A 21,224-nucleotide genomic window follows, 5' to 3' on the forward strand; every position below is an offset into this window, starting at 1 on the left:
CTTGAGCTGGTGCCCCACTTTGTGTGCCTTCCATGTGTTGCCTATGCACTGCATACCAGTAAAAATGAATTATACCTGTGCCACTGCCATGAAGATAATTGGAATTGATTACCTAGAGACAAAAAATTCAAATCTGGTAGTCTCATCAGGTCCCCCTGTGGCTCAAAAGAACAATGCAAAATCAAGGAGAACCAACCTAGAGGATACCATTTTTTAAAAGATATGGCTCCATTTTTTTCTACAATGTGCAACAGATAGGAGGATTATGTAAACAGTTCAGAAAGGCCATTTCAGCAATTTGCCTTGTACCTCAAATTCAAAACTCCCCAAGGGAGTTAAGTCCAAAGCAGACTGAGCAGAGTTTCAAAAGGATCTAAAACTAGGTGACTGGGAAACAAAAATAGCACATGAATTTTAATATTTTTAAATGCAAAGTAATGCATAGTGGAAAACATAATACCATACTTATGTACAAAATGACAGGGACTAAATTACCTATTACTACTCAAGAGATATTGCAATGAATGTAGGTATTTCTCTGAAAACATCCACTCAATGTCCAGCAGCAGACAAAAAGCAAATAGAATGTCAGGAATTATTAAAAGGGGACAGAGAGCAAGGCAGAGAATATCTTATTGTCTCAATATAAATCCATGATATTCCCAGATCTTCAATGCTGCGTACACATGTAATTGTCTTATCTAAAAATTATATCATGTCATTGTAGAAAGTTCAGAACAGGGCAACAAGGATGACTGGGGTTTAGAATGTCTGCCAAATGAGGAGCTATTAAAAAGAATGCAACTTTTCAGCTTAGAAAAGAGGAGACAAAGGGAGGATATGATATAGGCCTATAAAATTTTGCGTGGTATGGAGAAAGTGAATAAAGTCATTTACTTGTTCCCATAACACAAGAACTAGGGGACAACTGAAATTAATAGGCAGCAGGTTCAAAACATATAAAAGGAAGTATTTCTTCATGCAATATTCAATCAACCTGTGGAACTCCCGAGAATGTTGTGAAGACCAGGACTCAAACAACGTTAAAACAAACCCACCACCACCACCAAAAAGGTAAATTCGTGAAGGTTAGGTCCATCAATACTTATTAGCCAGGATGGGTAGGAATGGCGTCTATAGCATCAATCTGTCAGAAGCTGGAAATGGGTGACAGGGGAGGGATCACTTGGTGATTACCTATTCCATTCATTCCCTCTGGGTCACCTAGCATTGGCCACTATTGGAAGATGGGTACTGGGCTAGATGGGCCTTTGGTCTGACACAGTAAAGCAATTCTTAAGCTCTTATATGGAGATGGGACACTACATGTGGTGGGCTACTGCTCTGAGGTGATATTGAAAATTCTATTTCTTGGGCTGCCTGGTTGGTCTTGCTCACATGCTCAGGATTTAATTGATTACTGTGTTTCAGGATGAGAAGGGATTTTCCCCATGTCAAATTGTCAGGGACCTTTGGGTTATTTCCCCATCTTCTGCAGCATGGGGGTCACTTAGAGTCATCTAGATACATCTTAGTTCATAAATTTCCTGCCATTGCAGGGACTTTGGGCCTAGGTACTTCTCCCCACCCCATGCCTTGCGGGAACCCAGAAACATGCATCCCACTTCCTGTGCAATCCCCTGGTTTCCATAGACAGCCATCATCTCTCCCATCTTCCCAAAACCATCCCCCCTTTCCCACTTCCCTAATATCTCCTCCTTGTACCTACCCCCTAATTTCCCCCAGATCCCAATTCCATTTGCACTGCCAAGGCACACACAATCTTCCCACTGCTAGCACCTACAGCCCTCCACAAGCCTTCCGCACAACCTCCCACTTCCACCCCCTCAGCCTGCCACAGGCACCAATCATGCTTCCTGTCTCCCACACACTCCCCTCCTTCCTCTTGCAGGCACACCCAGGATCTCCCTCATCTCCTGCAAAATTGCCCCAGCATCACCTCTGCTCCCCTGCCTCCATCAGACATTCAAGCATGCACTTTTTGCCCCCTGCACAATTCTTTTGATTGCCCACAAACAATCCTTGGCCTAATGCAGACACCCACTATCCCTGAATTCCCCCAGCCACTCACCCTCCCAACTAGTGTTGACAATTTAAGTGGCCAGGTTATCCCTCTCCCATGGCAGGAATAAGATTTCAGGTCTGCTTTCCCTACCCACCTCCTTGTTCACAATCTCTGGATCTGGAGAGGACAGGAGAGAATACTCCTGTCATCCCATCCGTCTATCCTGATGCAACTTAGCCTGTAAAAAGATGGGCTCCCCTGCCCTCCACCATGGTGTCGTCTTCCTTCTCTACTCCATCTCATCTCCTGATTCAGGGACTTGAATGCCTGCCTCCCAAACTGAGTTCTTCATCCACAGCAGATAACCATTACCACTTGCCCACAGGTTCCAAGAAAAAGTAATCCCCTACCTCTATGGCTAAGTGCCTCAAGTTGCCACCTCCTCAAACCCATAATACTGTCTCTGGAAGTTTTGCCCTGGACAGCATATTATCTTAAGTGGCCTCTGTTTACTCATATGTATTTGCTGCCATTAGAATTTTTTCTCTAAGCCATACCAGTTAAACCAGGTTAGCTTTACTGCACATAATACAATTTGGCACCTTTCTTAAAGTTACCCATTTTACCTACTAATACTTTGTCCAAGAGGTTTCCCTTTCATTTGTTAAATGTCTGCTGTCTATACTGCCTATTGAAGCAGTACACACCAGACGTCACCAATTCTTATATGTTATAAGAATATTTTAGCTCATTTTATGGCTGCTTAATGACTTGATTCATAATTTCAGGAGGCATCCATTTGTATAAATATCTCTTCTCAAGACAATAAATAATCCCCTCCACCCCCCAAAAAGCTATCAGACTGTATTTTCATTGTAAATGTAATGAACTTGCATAGATTAAAAAGTCTAGAAATAGAAATTTTTAAATATATTTTCCTTATTTTTTTGTCAATTTACAATATTTCACATAACTGATTAGTTGCAGGTTTTATACTGATTTCGTTTAAAATCTTTTCAAAGCATTCTTAAAATTGGAATGAATACCCTAAGAATTTTCATTTCTTTGTACTCATAAGAATTATGATCTTATTTAGGACTAAAAGGTTAATCTGTCCTTTAAGTACATTAATGCTCATGTTTTCAAAATAACATTTTCCTAGCTGTTAGACCTCAAAGTCTCAGGTTTTTTTAAAATGACCTCAGTGTTGTTTAAAACTATATGATTAAGTTAATTTATGTAATTACATTAACAACTAGAATGCTAGATATATAGTTATTAATTCCCAACCTCTGATTGAACAAAAAGTAGTGAACACCTCTACATGCAGCACGGTATCACTCTACTCGTGGTCAGATGGATCTGTTCATGAACCAGTAAAATGATTGGCCTGATTCTCCTCCTTTTACACAGATTTCATACCACAGTAACTCAATTTATTCTGGGTTGCTCCAGAATCTAGTCTAGTATTTACTACTCCTAGGTTTATTAAGAAAAAAATATTTTTTCCTTTTCTTTCTGAAGATGAAATGAAAAATCTGAAGGCAGCTATCACCTCTAAATTTAAATACATAGGCATGGATCATTATAGTATCAATAGCATAAAATTTAAGTCATCTTACAGCTTGCAAATATTTTATATTGTAGATTGCAAAGTGAAGGGCCTACTCATTTGTATGGTCAAATAATATAGCAAAACTGCAATAAAAATAGATATTTCCCTATTGTTTAGCCAACCTTCTTTGTGCTCATGTTTCTAAATTTATCCACCCATAAAGTCTTATACTTTCACCTTCTCTTCTCACCTCATGAACAGAAACAAATAAAACATACATTTGCATACACAGAGAAACACACACTTTTTTCCTGACACATGCTAATTTTTCTGTTTTAATTAATATTATGCACATTGGATAAGATTCAGCTCTTGGAGAAATAAGAAGGTACCAGTCTCGTTAAAGTCAAAGACAAATATGTACACTTAAGCTTGGCAATTGGCACAATGTATGCAATTTATTATAGCAAACATACCACTGCTCAAGTCTTTGTGGTTTTCCCTTTCATGGGAAGAACGCCAACTACCCATCTTAAGCTTCAACAACTACAATAAGCAATAAGTGATTTGGCTATAAAATAGTGATTTGGCTATTTATTGTAGCTTGCAGCTGTTCATAAACTGCTTGAATAAGTCTATTAAGGGCAGTTTTCCCACCCTTGATATTCACAGGAATGAGACATCCAGTTTAATCTGCTTCATTAACTAGTTGTACTAGTGACAGGTAACATATTCCCTCTCTCCCCAGCCTCTGCTCACTGTTATACAAATCCTGGATTCTCTTTTCCTACTCTAACTCCATCTGATCACATGGGTTTCACCCACAAAAGCTAATGATTTAATACATTTGTTCATTTCTAAGGTGCCACAAGACAGCTGTTATATATTAACAGAATACTTCAAACATAATACTGATATATAATGTAATAAGAATACTATAGTTAATGAAGTTTAGTTATATTCACTTAACTTCTGAGGTATGCCAAAAACATCAATCATATGGCACACTCAGCCAACACTCATATAACAAATGATTAACTTGATGTACGTATAAGTAGGCAGCTAGCAAAGCAGGTAGGTTGTCTGCCAGCTGCTATTCAACAGAATACCGTAAGTCATTAATATAATAATTACAGATTATCAAACGGATGTTCTTTCCTGGTTCTTTCATTTTGCTGTAGTTGGTTTCCACCTCTTTTTCCTACTTATAGGACACATCTACACTAGGAAATTAGGTTGAATTTCTTACTATTGATTTTGTAGTACCCAATTTTGTAAAGTTGAGGGTCCGTGACCATACTGACACATGGAATCAATTGAGTGCACACCGATTAGGGTGGGAGACATCAGCTTTGTCCTATCCCACAGTTTCTGCTGCCCCCTTGCATTGTGGGTTAAGTTCCCATCCTCTGACAAAACAAAAAATTGCCATGAGTGGATCTGGGGGAGGGGTGTGTCATCAGCCTCCCATAGGGCACTTCGCTCCTCTCCCCTCCCTTGGAAAGCAATGGCAAAAAGTGTTCTCACGCCCCTTCTTCATATCTGTGCAAATGCCATTGCAAGGCCAGTATGGAGCCCATCCAGCTTCAAACAGTTGTGGCAAGTATTATGAGCACTGCAATGCACTGTGCTGTGGTATGTGCAGAGCCTAATCAGCCTTCAGAACAATGAAGGATCTGAGGAGACATGGACATATATGAATGTGAAACACTAGAGGAGGAAGGGGGAGATGCTGGCTGCCCTTGATGCTTTGTACACAGTGGGGTGCCAGTTCTGGTGCTGCAAAACAAGCTCAGACTGGTGAGACTGCACTCTTCTGCAGGTACAGATCAGCAGCGGCTACAAAATTTCCAAATGCGTCAGGCCACTTTCATGGAACTTTTCAAATTGCTTTTACCCGCCCTGAAGGGCTGCAATACCAAAATGAGACCTGCTCTTGACTGTTCAGAGGCGAGTAGCAATAGCCCTGTGGAAGCTCGCAATGCCAGACAGCAACCAGTGTGTGGGCAATTAATTTGGTGTGGGCAAAAGCACAGTGGGGGCTGCTGTCATCCAGGTAGCTCATGCAATCAATATCCTTCTGCTACAATGAAGGATGACCCTGGGAAACGTGCAGTATATAGTGAATGGTTTTGCTGTGATGGGGTTCCTAAATGCAGCAGGGCAGATCCTTATCTTGGCACCAGACCACCTTGCCATGGAGTACATAAATCACAAGGGGAACGTCTCCAAGTTGTAGGTGTTGATGGATCACAAGGGCCATTTCACTGACATCCACATGGGATGGTCAGGAAAGGTGCTTGATGCACATCTTTAGGAACTCTGATCTGTTCAGAAAGCTGCAGGATGGAACTCTTCTCAAACCAGAAAATCACTACTGGAGAAGTGTAGATGCCAGTAGTGATCCTGGGTAACTCAGCTTACTCCTTGCTGCCATAGCTCATGAAGCCATACACAGGCAGCCTGGAACACAGTCAGGAGCAGTTCAACTACAAATTGAGCAAATGCAGAATGGAAGTAGAATGTGCATTTGGTCATTTAAAAGCCAGGTTCAGGAGCTTTCGGACTCAGACAGCAGCAAAAGCAACATCCCCCTTGTGGTGACAGCCTGTTATATGCACCCATAAATTATGAGAGTAAGGGGGAAAATTTCATGCCAGGCTAGAGGGCTGAAGCAGCTCACCTGATCAATAATTATGAGCAGCCAGGCATCATGGAAATAAGGAGAGCATAGCAAAGGGCACCGGTAACCAGGAAGACTTTGAAAAACAGTTTTATGGATGACTGGACAGCAACAGGATAGTCATGTGTTGCTCTTGAGGAGGTGTCTCCTGCGAGATAGGTGCTGGCCTATAAATTCTCTAACCCATGCTCCCCTCCTCCTACAGGCAACACAAGCAATAAAGACATTGTTTTTGCAAGTTTAAGCATTATTATTATTCAAGGGACATTAAAGGAGTTCATGGCAGGGACTTCAGGAGTGGGTAAAAGTAAGGGCAAGAAGTATTTTGGCATTACATGCAGTATCAACCTTCTGCTCTCAGAAGTATTCCTGGGAGTGGAATGCAAGGCTGCTCTTGACTTCCCTCTCACATTTTGGAGTGCCAATGTGGGGAGTATAGGGAACATGGTGAGGAGGGCATGTAGTTCATCATGAGCTTCAGTGGGCATCTGTACTCTTGCACCAAACACCTCAGAAGCTCTATTTGCCGCCTCATCTCCTGGAACATCTCCTCCTATGTCTCGATTTCATGCTCTGTGACCGCTTTCTGGTCCTCCCAATCCGACCTCCTGTCTTTGCGATCCACACTCCTCTCCTCCAGCATGGTTCTCCTCCACTCATTTAACTGTGCCCTGTCTATGCAAGCAGTTTGCATGTGTTCTAGGAACATATCTTTCTGCATTTGTTTTCTCCTTCATATCTGTGCCAGTTAAACAGCTGAAGGGGGGAGAGTGGAGAGGTGGCCAATGAGCTCACTGATGAGCACATTGCAACAAAACAGTGAAGGCCAAACATTAGGAAGATATATTTACTGTAGATGAGACAAATGTTAGTACACAAAAAGGAATTTCATGAAAGAACTTCTGTTGAATGCAACAGAAATGCACTTTCTGCAAGGACAAATTTTGGCTTTTAAGGGTCTTCTGTGCAGCTGGTACTACACAGAGGTCTTAAGGGACCTGCTTGACATGGTTCGTTTCCAGTCACAGTAAGGCGCAGACTGGGCGTGCTTTCAAGTCTGTGATTCAAAAGCAATTTCTGCAGCTGTGCACACTACAGGCAGGCCTGTAGCAGTAGTGGTCACTGCGTGCTCCCCCTCCCAACTTTGCTGGGGCATTCAGTACTTTCCTCCCCCCAGGCATCTGGAGAAAGGAACAAAGGGTGGGAGGTATGCATGGCAGTGTGGCTTGTGCTATCAGGGCTTTACAGCTCTCACCGTTACCACTTGCTCCTCCTCCCTGATCTGCTGGAACAGTGAAGGTTTCCCTTCCCACAGCAGCCCAGGGAAGCGGGAGGGGAAGAGGGCATGGTAGCTCATGTTTTCTCCATGTGGCTGTGTGTGTGGTTCTTGTGGTTTCTGTGTGCTCTCCCCACAACCTGGGCTGGGACATTGGAAGTTGCCGTTCCCCCACGACTCTAGAGCAAAGTGGGGAAGAGGGTGGTCCAGGCATGGAAGAGCTGTGTGTGGTATCGTAACAGATTAATGCTCCCTCTCCTGCTTCCTCTAGGTTGCAAAGAGAGGTATCAGCCTCCTTAGAATAACAAGCATTGATAAGTAATGGATGCTGACTGAATGTGGGCGGAAGGTTGGTTGGTGTGCTGCACTGATCTGTGGTGTAATGATGGCAGATCACTTACTGGTGGCTTGGGGAGGAAAGGTGTCCTGATATGGAGATCAGAATAAGGCAGACCTCCCCAAAAGCCTCATTACAAGGATTAAAGGATACTTGTCAGAGCTTTATGGACATATGCAGGGAGGATCAGCATTCTGTCCCCAGACATGTTAACAAGTTGTTTCAGGGCCCCAGGCACAGATCACACTAAACTGCCATAACTGTCTTGTAACATGATTAAAAATAACTCATCAGAGGTGCCCTCCCTGACATCACAATCCAACTGCAAAACCTCCTGGGAGCAAGGAATGAGAACCAAAGTTAAAAAAAAGTTCCTTGCTGTCAAATCAGCTGCTCCATTCACCTGCTGACCATTTCTGTACTCCTCCTCCTCCTCCATGCTTTCCTTGCTGTTGCCAGAGGTTGCCTGAGGAATCTCATGGGAGGTATCCCCTGACTGTTTGGGGACAGTGGTTGGGTCACTCCCTAGAATTCCACGCAGCTGCTCATAGAAGCAAAATGTTTGTGGCGATGACCCTGAATGCCCCTTTTGCTTCCTTTGTCATGTGGTACGCCTGCCCGAGTGCCTTCGTTTTCACACAGCACCGCGTCCCTGGTGTATCCTTTTTTTCTACCAAGCCCTATGACTTCTTGGCATAGATGTTTGTTTCTTTTGCTGCTTCATAGTTGTGCCAGCCCTGCTTCCCCCTGCACAGAGTAAGGTTCTGGATCTCCTGCATGCTCCATTAGGGAGCTAACCTGCAACCCTGGAAATTCCTGGCCAGATATGCTGAAGTGTGCTGCCTTGTCTACTTGCCAGACCAGCCAAGCAGGAAACGAAACTGAAACTTTCCTGAGCCATTTCCAGAACACCTGGAGAGCAGCAGCGCTGAAAGTGACAGCCAGAGCGATCACATTGGGGCACTGCTGGGAGACCAAGAACTTTGAATTTCACAATGCTCTGTCTGCACTACCCTAAAATCAGCCATGCAAGGTCACATTTGGAGTTACTTCTCATGAACAGCAGGAGCACAAAACTCCACATTAGCAGCCCTTAAATTTGGCTTTGGAAGTAGCCAATAAGATGGCAGCTTTCTGGAGCAGCCCTATGTATAAGGAGCTGTTCAGCAGAGTTGTGTCAGTTGGGTCCTGGCCAAGGAGGGTGAAAGACTGGCTCTTGGCAAGAGAGCAGAGCCTTACACGAAGCAGTGCTGGGCGAGGTAAGGGGAGCTATGGAGAGGCTCCAGCCTCACAGAATAATAAAATCCTGGGGCTGGAAGGGACCTCAGCTGATCATCAAGTCCAGCCCCACTGCTTCAAGCAGAAACAACCACAACTAAGTCATCCCAGCCAAGACTTAAAATCTCTAGGGATGGAGATTCCACCACCTCCCTAGGCAATGCATTCCAGTGCTTCACCACCCTCCTGGTGAAGTAGTTTTTCCTGATATCCAACCTACTCCTCTCCCTCTGTAACTTCAGACCATTGCTCCTTGTTCTGCCATCTGTCACCACTGAGAACAGTTTCTCCCTCATCCTCTTTAAAGCTGCCCTTCAGGAAGTTGAAGGCTGCTATTAAATCACCCCTCAATCTTCTCTTCTGCAAACTAAATAAGCCCAGGTCCCTCAGCTTCTCCTCATAGGTCATGTGCTCCAACCCCTTAATCATTTTTGTTGCCCTCCACTGAACCTGCTCCAGCACATCCACATCCTTTTTACATTGGGGGGCCCAAAACTGGACACAGTACTCCAGATGTGGCCTCACTAGTGCCGAACAAAGAGGAACAACAACTGCTCTGGATCTGCTCGAAATGCTAGTCCTAATACACCCCAATATGCTGTTAGCCTTCTTGGCTACAAGGGTACACTGTTGACTCATATCCAGCCTTTCATCCACCATAATCTCTAGGTCCCTCTCTGCTATACTGCTGCTGAGCCAGTCAGTCCCCCGCCAATAACAATGTTTGAGATTCTTCCACCCCAGCTGCAGGACTCTACACCTCTCCTTGCTGAACCTTATCATATTTCTTTTGGCTCAATCCTCCAATTTATCTGGGTCCCACTGGCTCCTATCTCTACCATCCAATGTATCTACCTCTCCCCTCAGCTTAGTGTCATCCACAAACTTGCTGAGGGTGCAATCTAGTCCCTCATCCAGGTCATTAAAGATGTTGAACAAAACCGGACCCAGAACCGAGCCTTGGGGAACTCCACTTGAAACCGACCGTCATCTAGATATTGAGCCATTCAGCCCGACTGTCAAACCAGCTTTCTCTCCATCTTATAGTCCATGGATCCAATCCACACTTCCTTAACTTATAGGCAAGAATGTTGTCGGAGACTAACAAAAACTTTGCTGAAGTCAAGGTGTATCACATCCACTGAATTCCCTATTTACACAGAGCCTGTTACCTCATCACAGAAGCTAATCAGATTGGTCAGGAATGACTTGCCCTTGGTGAATCCATGTTGGCTACTTTTGATCATTTTCCCCTCTTCCAAGTGCTCCAAAATGGATTCCTTGAGGATCCCCTGCATTATTTTCCCAGGGACTGAGGAAAGGCTGATGGGTCAAAAGTTCCCTGGGTTGTCCTTCTTTCCTTTTTTAAAGATGGGCACTACATTTGCCTTTTTTTCCAGTCATTCAGGAACTCTCCAAGAGTGTTCAAAGATAATGACCAAAGTCTCGGCAATGTCGTCTGCCAATTCCCTCAGTACCCTTGGGTATATTAAATCCAGACCCATGAATCTGTGTATATCTAGCTTTTCTAAGAAGCTCTTAACTTGTTCCTTCCCTGCCGAGGACTGCCCTCCGCCTTTGCATACTTCATTGTCTAGCACCATATTGTGGGAGCTGTCCTAGTTTGTGAAGACTGAGGCAAAAAAAGCATTGACTACTAAAGCTTTTCTTACTTCATCTGTCACTAGGTTACCTCTCTCATTCCCCACGGCCCCACGACTTCTCTGAAAACCCTTATTGTTAACATGCCTGCAGAAACCTTTCTTGTTACCCTTCACATCCCTTGCCAGATGCAGTTTCAATTGTGTTTTTGCTTTTGCTTTCCTGATTACCCCCTGGCATTCTCCAGGCACATATGTACACTCCTCCTTAGACAACTGTCCACGTTTCCACTACTTATACACATCCTCTCTGATTTGCTCACCTTGATAATATTTTTGATTTGTCAACCTTGATTACTATTTTTGGTTCTCTCTGTCTTAAATATTGAGTCTGTTCTGGTATGGCTATGATCTGAAGAAGTGGGTCTGTCCCACAAAAGCTCATCACCTAATAAATTATTTTGTGAGGCTTTAAAGTGCTACTGAACTGCTTTTTTTGTTTTGATAGTATATAAAGTAGTATGGTTATTTCTCTGTTACATCCTTTTTGTGTTTAAGCTGACCAAGAATTTCTCTGTTAAGCCAAGCTGGTTGCCTACCACAATTGCGTTTCTTAATATGCAGCGTGATGATTGGTTCCTGTGCTTTCAGTAAGTAGTCTCTAAAATCCTGCCACTTTTCCTGAACTCTCTTCCCCTTCATCTTTGTTTCCCAAGGGACCCAGCCCATCAGCTCTCTCAGGGAGTCGAAGTCTGTGCTTTTGAAATCAATGGTCTATATTTTACTGCTCTCCTTTCTTCCTTTCGTCAGGATCGCGAAATTTACCATCTCATGGTCGCTGCAGCCCAGATTGGCATCCACTTCTATTTCTCCTACTAGTTCTTCCCTGTTTGTGAGCAGCAGGTCAATTTGTGCACAGCTCCTGGTCGGTTCTATCGGCACTTGTATCAAGAAGTTATCCTCAACATTGTCCAAAAACTTCCTGGATTGTCTGTGTGCTGCTGTATTGGTCTCCCAACAAATGTCCCATGAGAACGAAGGCCTGACACCTGCTAGACTGTTAGCCCTGATGCAAGAGCCACTAAGGTGCAAGGGGTTACAGGGGGAAGATGGCTCAGAGAAAGAGGCAATAAAGTGAAAAAGGAAGAAGGCAGGACAAGGTTGCCACCACAGGGGTCCCTGGGTGGGCCTGAGTCCTTTCCTCCTTTGACCATACCTAGCCACACTGAACAGTCCTCATTATGAACTGTGGCTTGACCCGAGGGTGAGGGGCTAAACAGGGGCTGAAGGTGGCCATAGTGGTGGGTGTATGAAGCCAGGACTGCTGAGTACCCCAGAAGGGGATGAGAGACTGTTGTGGGCAGTGTCCTGAAAAGGATGCTGTGATCCAGCAAGTGACATGGTCCGGAGACCAGATCACACACAGAGCATGGAGCAACGACAGACCAGCCAGGCAGGAGCACCCTGGTGACGAAGAACTAATACAAGTGATCAGCAGGAGATGCTGTGGTGGTGAGTGTCACCCCATGACACTCCTCCATCCCATTTTCTTCTCTTTATTTGAAGGTTTACTATATTTATTAATTCAGTTTAATAGGGATTGGAGCCATGTATTCCTCTGCTTCTTTTACTTACACGTTTCTTAACTGTTCTTGTTTAATAGATGATTTGCAGACTGTTGTTGGAGTTAGCAATAGACTTGCATACTTTTTTTTTTGTGGGGGGGGCAAGTTGAAGGAGAATAAGAATTTCAAAACAGTATAATTTCCCTTCTCTCTTCAAAATTCCACATGAAATACAATTAAAACATAAAACTTTTTGCAAAGTGTTAATACGTGCCAGCCCTTGTGAAAATTGAAACTAATTCCGAGATAAATTTAAATTTCACCAGGCATCACACTATTGCTTTGGCATCTTTCCTGACAAATACCCTTATTTTAATAGGAATAGGTAGCATTTTATAATCCATTTGTCTAGTCAAGCTATTCTAAAAACAAAGCAAAATTCTCTACAGTCCTGAATCCTCCATAATACATCTTAAATATTTGTACACAAGTTTTATTGCCTCTCTTTGCTGCTGGTGGATGATTCAACTCCCAACTACACAAGGCAAGTATATCCTACACAGATACCAGCAGGGATATATTTCACAGAAACTTCATAAATCACTACATTCTGTTTCAGCCAATATAAAAGTACAGCTCCAAACTATTTAGCTTTTGATGTGGGACAAGGTTACTAGCTTAACACTATAATGGGTGACAGCTCTATATCCAATGACAGAGCAGTTAGGATCAAGTAAAATTCAAGTGTTTGAAACGTGATTGATTAGAATAAACCTGAACTATACAGACATAGGGTTCAAGTCACTGTCAGAAAAATCATGGTTACTGACCCCCATCAGGAAGGCAAATGGATACAGTACAATTCACCAGGAACTCCTTTCAGGTCTTAGCCAGTGAACTCAAAGTCAGTGGGGTCAGCTAGGGAAGGTTTCAAAAGTGCCACTTCCAGACCTCTCACCCATGACAAGCCATCAAAATACGACAACTTATCAAAACATAGAATACCCATGCCCTGTTGCACATTGTACCACAGGCAACAAATCACACTGCTTTTAATTATAAAACATATTTGCTAAGTTTTTTTTCATTGTGTGAATCAAATAAGCTAGCTTTGCCATCTGTAACAGTTTAATTGGTGTGGAGTGGGAGGCTGGTCTGTTACAGATGGCAAAACTGGCTTATTTGATTCATACAGTGAGAAAACAGACTTATAATTAGCTTTTATACTTCTAAAACATAATTTCTTGCATAGGAATTGATGTACAACATAGCACAGGGACAAGGTCCATGCCCAGGCTGCTTGGAAGCTTGAAGGAGGAAGTCCTTGCCCACATTTCTCACAGGATGCCAGGAGGTGAGGTGTACTTATCCCAGGCTGCCCCTAATTTAATTCATATAGCTCTTCACCCCAATGAGTCACGTCATGAACACTATCCAATATATCAAAACAAAAAGCAGTCACGTAGCACTTTAAAGACTAGCAAAATAGTTTATTAAGTGAGCTTTCGTGGGACAGACCCACTTCTTCAGACCATAGCCAGACCAGAACAGACTCGATATTTAAGGCACAGAGAACCAAAAACAGTAAGCAAGGAGGACAAATCAGAAAAAGATAATCAAGGTGAGCAAATCAGAGAGTGGAGGGGTGGGGGGGAAGGTCAAGAATTAGATTGGCTCAGTCTAATCCTTGACCTTCCCCCCCACCCCTCCACTCTCTGATTTGCTCACCTTGATTATCTTTTTCTGATTTGTCCTCCTTGCTTACTGTTTTTGGTTCTCTGTGCCTTAAATATCGAGTCTGTTCTGGTCTGGCTATGGTCTGAAGAAGTGGGTCTGTCCCACGAAAGCTCACCTAATAAACTATTTTTCCAGTCTTTAAAGTGCTACTTGACTGCGTTTTGTTTTGATAGTGTATAGACTAGCAAGGCTTCCTCTCTGTTACTATCCAATATATGTCAGGCTTTTGCATCCCAGGCAAAATTAATGCTGATACCTCCCCCACATGACCCACCTACCCACAGTTAATACAGGTCAGCTCTTCCTGCATCACCCAATTATTGATCGCCACTTTGCCCTTTAAGGCACTTCTCCTATGCACCCAAAGGTATTGCTGGCTGCTTATACTTTAAGCTTACTGATGAGGATCTCCTCTCCTCTTACCCTACGAGGAGCACAGAGAAGCCTTCAAGGCCAGGTTATGAGTTGTCCAATAGGAACCAACAATAGACTTTGGAAAAGTGAGGTGCAAGGAAGTAGAGTGCTGATAGGCCATGTCAGAGCTGCATTTGCTCCATTCTTCCCACTCCATTCTGGTGGATAATGGAAATCCAACAGCTCCCTCGTCTATTTGAAAAGTTTCAGCTCCTCCTGGGCAGCTCTTCTTCCCACAAAGTTTTCTCTTGCCTCCTTAGAAGGAAGCTGAGGGGTACAAAGGTGCTCAGGGCTGTTGGAAGTCCACCTACTACTCTAGCAGAGAAGAGACTCTGTCTCAGAGATCACTTAAGCATATATGTGATGCAATAGAACAGGGAGTCTGATCTGGCTTCAATGCAGTACAGTCGAGTGCTATGGCAGTCACCTACTCTTCTCCAAGAAAAGATTTCACCTTGAGCACAATCACCTAACAAATGCAGAGAGCCTGCAAACCATTTCCCTTGTTCTAAAGATCCCCTAATATTAAACTAGCCCTTGCTTGTCTTTGGATAAACGTCATGTAGAGTTCATTTTAAGGGGGTTACCAGCGTTACAGAATAGGCTTTTAGAAAACGAACTACAAAAGAACTTTTAGTGCAGAGCCAACGCTTCATTTAATATTGTAGCAGACCTTCCCCTAACATTCAATTTTCTTATGTTCACTACGTTTTCCCCTATAAAAATCTAAGTATAGAAAATTATACGGTCGAGTTGCAATATCCATCAAAAACATGCTTTGCAAACGTGCTTGCTAGCTGCTCTTCTGTGTTTTGTTCATTTGTTTTATTTTCAGGCAACTTTTTTTTTTTTTTTTTATTTTGCCTATAAAGACTGTCTTTTTAACATGCTGAGACCCATTCACGTCTGAACTTCTAAGGTATTTTAATTCACTAATCCAACACTGTGAAATTAATTCAACAATGCCTCAAAAATGAATTAGAAGTTTAGGAAGATAGGTGAGGAACACAGTACACATACATTGTAAAATATTAGCAAAAGGGATATGGTTAAAAAAATCCATTTTTGAGAACAAGACTAGCAGAGCAGAAAATGCCAGATTATATGTATAGACAAAAATTTCTATTCACTACACAAAAGATTTCCAGACACTATTTCATGATTACTGAACTCTATAGCAGCAAAACCAGCTCTGATGTTAAGATCCAGATGGAGGACCTCGTTGAAGGTAACATCCATGCTAAGGATTAAAGTGACAGAAAAGATCGTGGTGTTGCCCACAATGACTAAAAAAAGGAGAAGATGGAAGGATAATTAGGGCAGGGAGGCGACAGCAAGAGCTCTGTTCTAGCCACATTAAGAGTCTGCTGATGGTTGAACATCCACAATTTTAGTTTGGAAAAGGGGAGTAGAGATGTGTATCTGTGAGCCTTCAGCACACATGGTATTTATTGACATAGAGCAGTCCCTCGAGTTATGCAAGGATTGTGTTCCCACGCACCCTCGCATAACTTGAATTTTGTGTAAGTTGGGGGCAGCTTTTTCCCCTGGCAGAAGGCATGTTCTGCAGCAGGGGAAGCAGCAGGAGCACCTGGAGCTCCTTCAAAAGGTAAGTCCTGGGTTGGTGGGGGCAGCTGGGGAGAGTTAAGCCTGGCAGTGGGTTAGGGCCATGAGAGGGGATTAGAGGGGTTAAGCGTTGGGTGGGTTAGGTCTGCAGGGGTGGTGGGAGATGGAGTAGACCTGGAGCCACGCAGGGGTGGGCGAGCCAGAGCTGCATGCAGGGGGTTTGAACTGGGGTGGGGTAGTTTGAGCCAGAGCCACACAGGGGAGTGGTGAGCAGGAGCCGTACTCGAGTGGTGAGCCATACTCCAGGGGGTGGGAGGAGGAGGAGTTGTGCTGGAGCTGTGCATGGGGGGCTGAACTGGGGCATGGGTGCTGACCAGAGAAGTGATAGTTCTGCTGTTTATGGTTCAGTGCGTGACACTGTAATTGATAATGGATAATTATGTTCTTTACGTGAAGTATCTTCTCTCACACTTTGGAGACACGACTAATGAATTGAGGAATGTGTCAGTGGGAAAACTCCTAAAACACATGACCACTTCCTATAATATATCTCAAAACAAGCTGTTTTTAGCTTTTGCAGACTTAGGCTACGTCTACACGTGAACGCGACATTGAAATAGGCTATTTCGATGAATAACATCTACACGTCCTCCAGGGCTGGCAACGTCAACGTTCAACATCGACATTGCACAGCACCACATCGAAATAGGCGCTGCGAGGGAACGTCTACACGCCACAGTAGCACACATCGAAATAAGGGTGCCAGGCACAGCTGCAGACAGGGTCACAGGGAGGACTCAACAGCAAGCCGCTCCCTTAAAGGGCCCCTCCCAGACACAGTTGCACTAAACAACACAAGATCCACAGAGCCGACAACTGGTTGCAGACCCTGTGCATGCAGCATGGATCCCCAGCTGCAGCAGCAGCAGCCAGAAGCCCTGGGCTAAGGGCTGCTGCCCACGGTGACCATAGAGCCCCGCAGGGGCTGGAGAGAGAGTGTCTCTCAACCCCTCAGCTGATGGCTGCCATGGAGGACCCCGCAATTTCAATGTTGCAGGACGCGCAATGACTACACTGTCCCTACTTCGATGTTGAATGTCGAAGTAGGGCGCTATTCCTATCCCCTCATGGGGTTAGCGGCTTCGACGTCTCGCCGCTTAACGTCGATGTTAACATCGAAATAGCGCCCAACACGTGTAGCTGTGACGGGCGCTATTTCGAAGTTAGTGCCGCTACTTCGAAGTAGCGTGCACGTGTAGACATGGCTTTAGAGAGTCTGAATGGAAGGCAAAGTTTAATCTACTTGCAATCATGGATCGAGCAAAAAACAAAACTCAGAACACATGTCAAAAGATTACATTATTGCACAACTACAATTAAAACAGCAGTTAAATCTTTTTATGTTATTGTCTTTTTGTGTTTGAAAATATTTCACTCTATGCATAAATGCATGGATATACTATATACGTACAACATAAATTCTCTCATAACACTGTCTATATCATCTGCACATTTATTTTTGTTCAAAGTACTGGAATGTTTTTACTACATTGACATATTTTACATTTTTTTCCAACAAAACCCATTTTTAAATTTTCCTCTTGTTTTAAGTGCTCTTATTCCATCTTTTTACCTGAAGGTATGTTATTCTCCTCTGTACCAGCTCTGTCAGATCTTTGGCCTCTTTCTCTCGCCAATCACCTGCTCCATCTGTTTGACTGAGGTAGTACAGGTCTGTCATTATTGACCTATAAAAGGCAAACAACATTAGATATCTACATTAATACTACCACATTGAAGGGTGAGGTAAAAAGCACAAAAAGAAATGAAATAGGTCTTCTGATTACATTTGATTTGCCTCAGCATTTCAGTGGACAGGAAAAGAGACAGTCTGGGGATGACTCAACATGGCTTTCTGAAGTTATATTATTCTGCCATCAGAGCTCTTCTCAACTGTCCTTACAAAAATGTAACTTTGTAAATGGCATGGTGCAAAGATTCTACAGTGTTCCCTAATTCCCCACTAGTACGCCAGCAAACCAACTATAGATTATTTTAAAACAATGTGATACACAGAGATCTTTTTGTTTACAACTGAAAAATGTTATTATGGAAAAATGAGTAACAGCATAGGAAGAGTAACATGAGATGTGAGCATGATGTAAACCTGGATTTAGGTCAAACGAGTTCAGAAAAAGCTGTCATTTCAATGCACAAGGGCACACTTTTGTACAGTGCTTTTTTTGTGATGGTAAGGCATGGTACATCATACTGGCACCTTCCAGCAGTGATCAGGCAGGTGACAGGGGAACCTCACCAGCCCCAGGGCTGTGGCATGAAGCCCCACTGGCAGCTCCAGCCCCAGGGATCTGTCCAGGGCAAGGGGGAACCCCAGCAGCCCTGGGACTGCGAGCCAGCTCCAGCGCAGAACACTGCCAGCAGCCCCAGCCACAGGAACATGGCAGGGGTGTGGGGTGAGGAGCCGGCTGCTTACCAGTTCTTCTTTATTTACAAGATATTTTACATATCTCTGTGTAAAGCAGTTATATTTGAGATGTATAAACATTAAATACAAAAAGCCCTAGGTTAGTATCACAAATTTGAACTAGAGACTATGGATGGCATTGTTCAGGAGCTGTCAATACCAAATGATAACTAGTAGTATTTAAAGGATAATCACAAATCAGTGCTTTTTTTGTGTTTATAGAAGAGGAGCCGGTATGCTGCAGGCTCCTTGCCCGCTCCCCAGGGTTCTCATGGCTGGGGCTGCTAGGGGGGCTCAACTGTGGAGCCAGCTGCTGAGGGACGCCAGTGCTGGAGCTGGCAGTGGAACACCATGCCCCGGCCAGCTCCCAATCCCGGGAGCGCAGGGGTTCCCCCAGCCCTGACCAGGTCCCCCCGGCTGGAACTGCCGGCAGAGCTCTACACTCCATCTGGCTTCCAGCCCTGGTGGAACCTCAGGGCTGAAGCTGCCAAAGGAGCTCCGCGCCCCAACTGGCTTCCAGCCTGGGACTGCTGGGGTTCTCCTGGCCCTGGCTGAGTCCCCAGGGCTGGAGCTGCAGGCAGAGCTCCTAGCCCTGGGGTTGCTGGGGTTCCCCCTTGCCCAGCCAGATCCCCAGGACTGGAGCTGCCATTGGGGCTTCATGCCCCAGCCATGGGGTTGCTGGGGTCCCCCTGCCACCTGGCCAATCCCAGCACAACGTATCATACCATACCATCACAAAAAAAGCACTGACACAACTGATGGTAGTGAGCAAATTCTAGCTAGAAGAGAGCTGCTGAGGAGGTGAAAGGCATCCTGGCCAGCTGGAAAGAATTTGGGTAGAATAGCAGTTCACCAAAAACAGCCACAACCAAAGGCCTTTTATGGTATCCAAGATTTTTTGTGGGTAGGGGCTTGGAGAGAGGAAGCAATCAGGGATTAGACAGCAGGTATTCGGAGTACAGAGGGGTTTGGATTTCTATTCATTCAATAACCAATTGATGCAGAGAAGAGTCAGCAAAGGCAAAGTACTGTGTTATTGATAACAATATTAACTTGTCTATTCTGCAAGTACTATATTTTACATCGAATAGCCTATCACATAATCCAAAATTATAAGCAATGCCTATTATTTAACGCTGCTTAACACTTCTGATTACAGTTCCCAACTTGCTTGTAACTTTGACAAATTTTAACGTATGGGGATTTATTTGGACTTGAGCAGCTGCAGTTTGCCACAGGAGAACCTTGATGAACCATGCACGGAAATACTGGAGCAGAGGGAGGAAAAACAGCAGAGACTGGGGAAACAAAAGAAGAGTGAGGTCCAGCAAACATGCCCATTTCCCTAGGATCCCTTTGTTGTGCCCTTTCAGGTGTAAAAGTCCCTATGTGAGGCTACTATTCATGAGTAGTTTTTTAAAGGTGGGGAGCAGACTTAGCACACAAGTCCACTCTAGCATTACGTACCATAAGAGCTCTACTTCTACATTAAACATGATGACAGAGTTGTACATATAGGCCGCGTCTACACGTGCACGCTACTTCGAAGTAGCGGCACTAACTTCGAAATAGCGCCCGTCACGGCTACACGTGTTGGGCGCTATTTCGAAGTTGAAATCGATGCTAGGCGGCGAGATTTCAAAGTCGCTAACCCCATGAGGGGATGGGAATAGCGCCCTACTTCGAAGTTGAACGTCGAAGTAGGGCACGTCTAGACGATCTGCGTCCCGCAACATCGAAATAGCAGGGTCCGCCATGGCGGCCATCAGCTGAGGAGTTGAGAGATGCTCTCTCTCCAGCCCCTGCGGGGCTCTATGGTCACCGTGGGCAGCAGCCCTCAGCCCAGGGCTTCTGGCTGCTGCTGCTGCAGCTGGGGATCCATGCTGCATGCACAGGGTCTGCAACCAGTTGTCGGCTCTGTGGATCTTGTGTTGTTTAGTGCAACTGTGTCTGGGAGGGGCCCTTTAAGGGAGCGGCTTGCTGTTGAGTCCTCCCTGTGACCCTGTCTGCAGCTGTTCCTGGCACCCTTATTTCGATGTGTGCTACTTTGGTGTGTAGATGTTCCCTCGCAGCGCCTATTTTGATGTGGTGCTGCCCAACGTCGAAGCTGAACATCGACGTTGCCAGCCCTGGAGGACGTGTAGACATTATTCATCGAAATAAGCTATTTTGATGTAGCGTGCACGTGTAGACGTAGCCATAGGCAGCACCAGAACACAGACACAAACTCAGCCTGCTCCTTCCTTGGGTCCTCCCACTTCCCTATTCTAGATCTCTATTTTCCAGACTATTGATTTCCTGTAAGATTAAAAGCATTTACACTAACTGGTTAGCTCATCCTATGGTGGTCTTTTCAATTAATTGTTAGCAAGAACCTTTAGAAGCATCTGTGGCATTAAGAATTATCTTAGAAGTTTTCTGTTTTATAAATCAATCACTTGAATCCTTTTTACATTTTGTTCTCATGCTCCAGGCTCCTGACTATTTTCCATTGGTTATATTCAGTCTGATGTTCCCTCTGTCTTACCTCAAGTGGGTCTTTGCCCATGAAAGCTTATGCTCCAAAATATCTGTTAGTCTATAAAGTGCCACAGGACTTCTTGTTATCTTACTTCAGTTTATCACCAGATAACTAGCTGCTGACAAATAACTAAGAAGCAGGCTGATGTTAAATTGACACGTTAAACCAGTTTAGGAATGA

The 21,224-nt window shown here is 44.2% G+C and overlaps 1 protein-coding gene across 4 annotated transcripts in view; it reads right to left on the reverse strand.

Moving 5' to 3' along the window:
- The window catches only part of FUT8 (fucosyltransferase 8), a 228,983-nt gene that overhangs the window by 79,784 nt on the left and 127,975 nt on the right, over positions 1-21,224 (reverse strand). For all 4 annotated transcript variants that reach the window (XM_074997231.1, XM_074997230.1, XM_074997233.1 and 1 more), the window contains one exon: positions 17,672-17,786. In XM_074997231.1, coding sequence (XP_074853332.1) covers positions 17,672-17,786 — 115 coding nt within the window. The remainder of the gene's footprint in view (positions 1-17,671; positions 17,787-21,224) is intronic.

Source organism: Carettochelys insculpta, chromosome 6 (assembly GCF_033958435.1).
Source record: "Carettochelys insculpta isolate YL-2023 chromosome 6, ASM3395843v1, whole genome shotgun sequence".
NCBI classification, from domain to species: Eukaryota; Metazoa; Chordata; order Testudines; family Carettochelyidae; genus Carettochelys; species Carettochelys insculpta.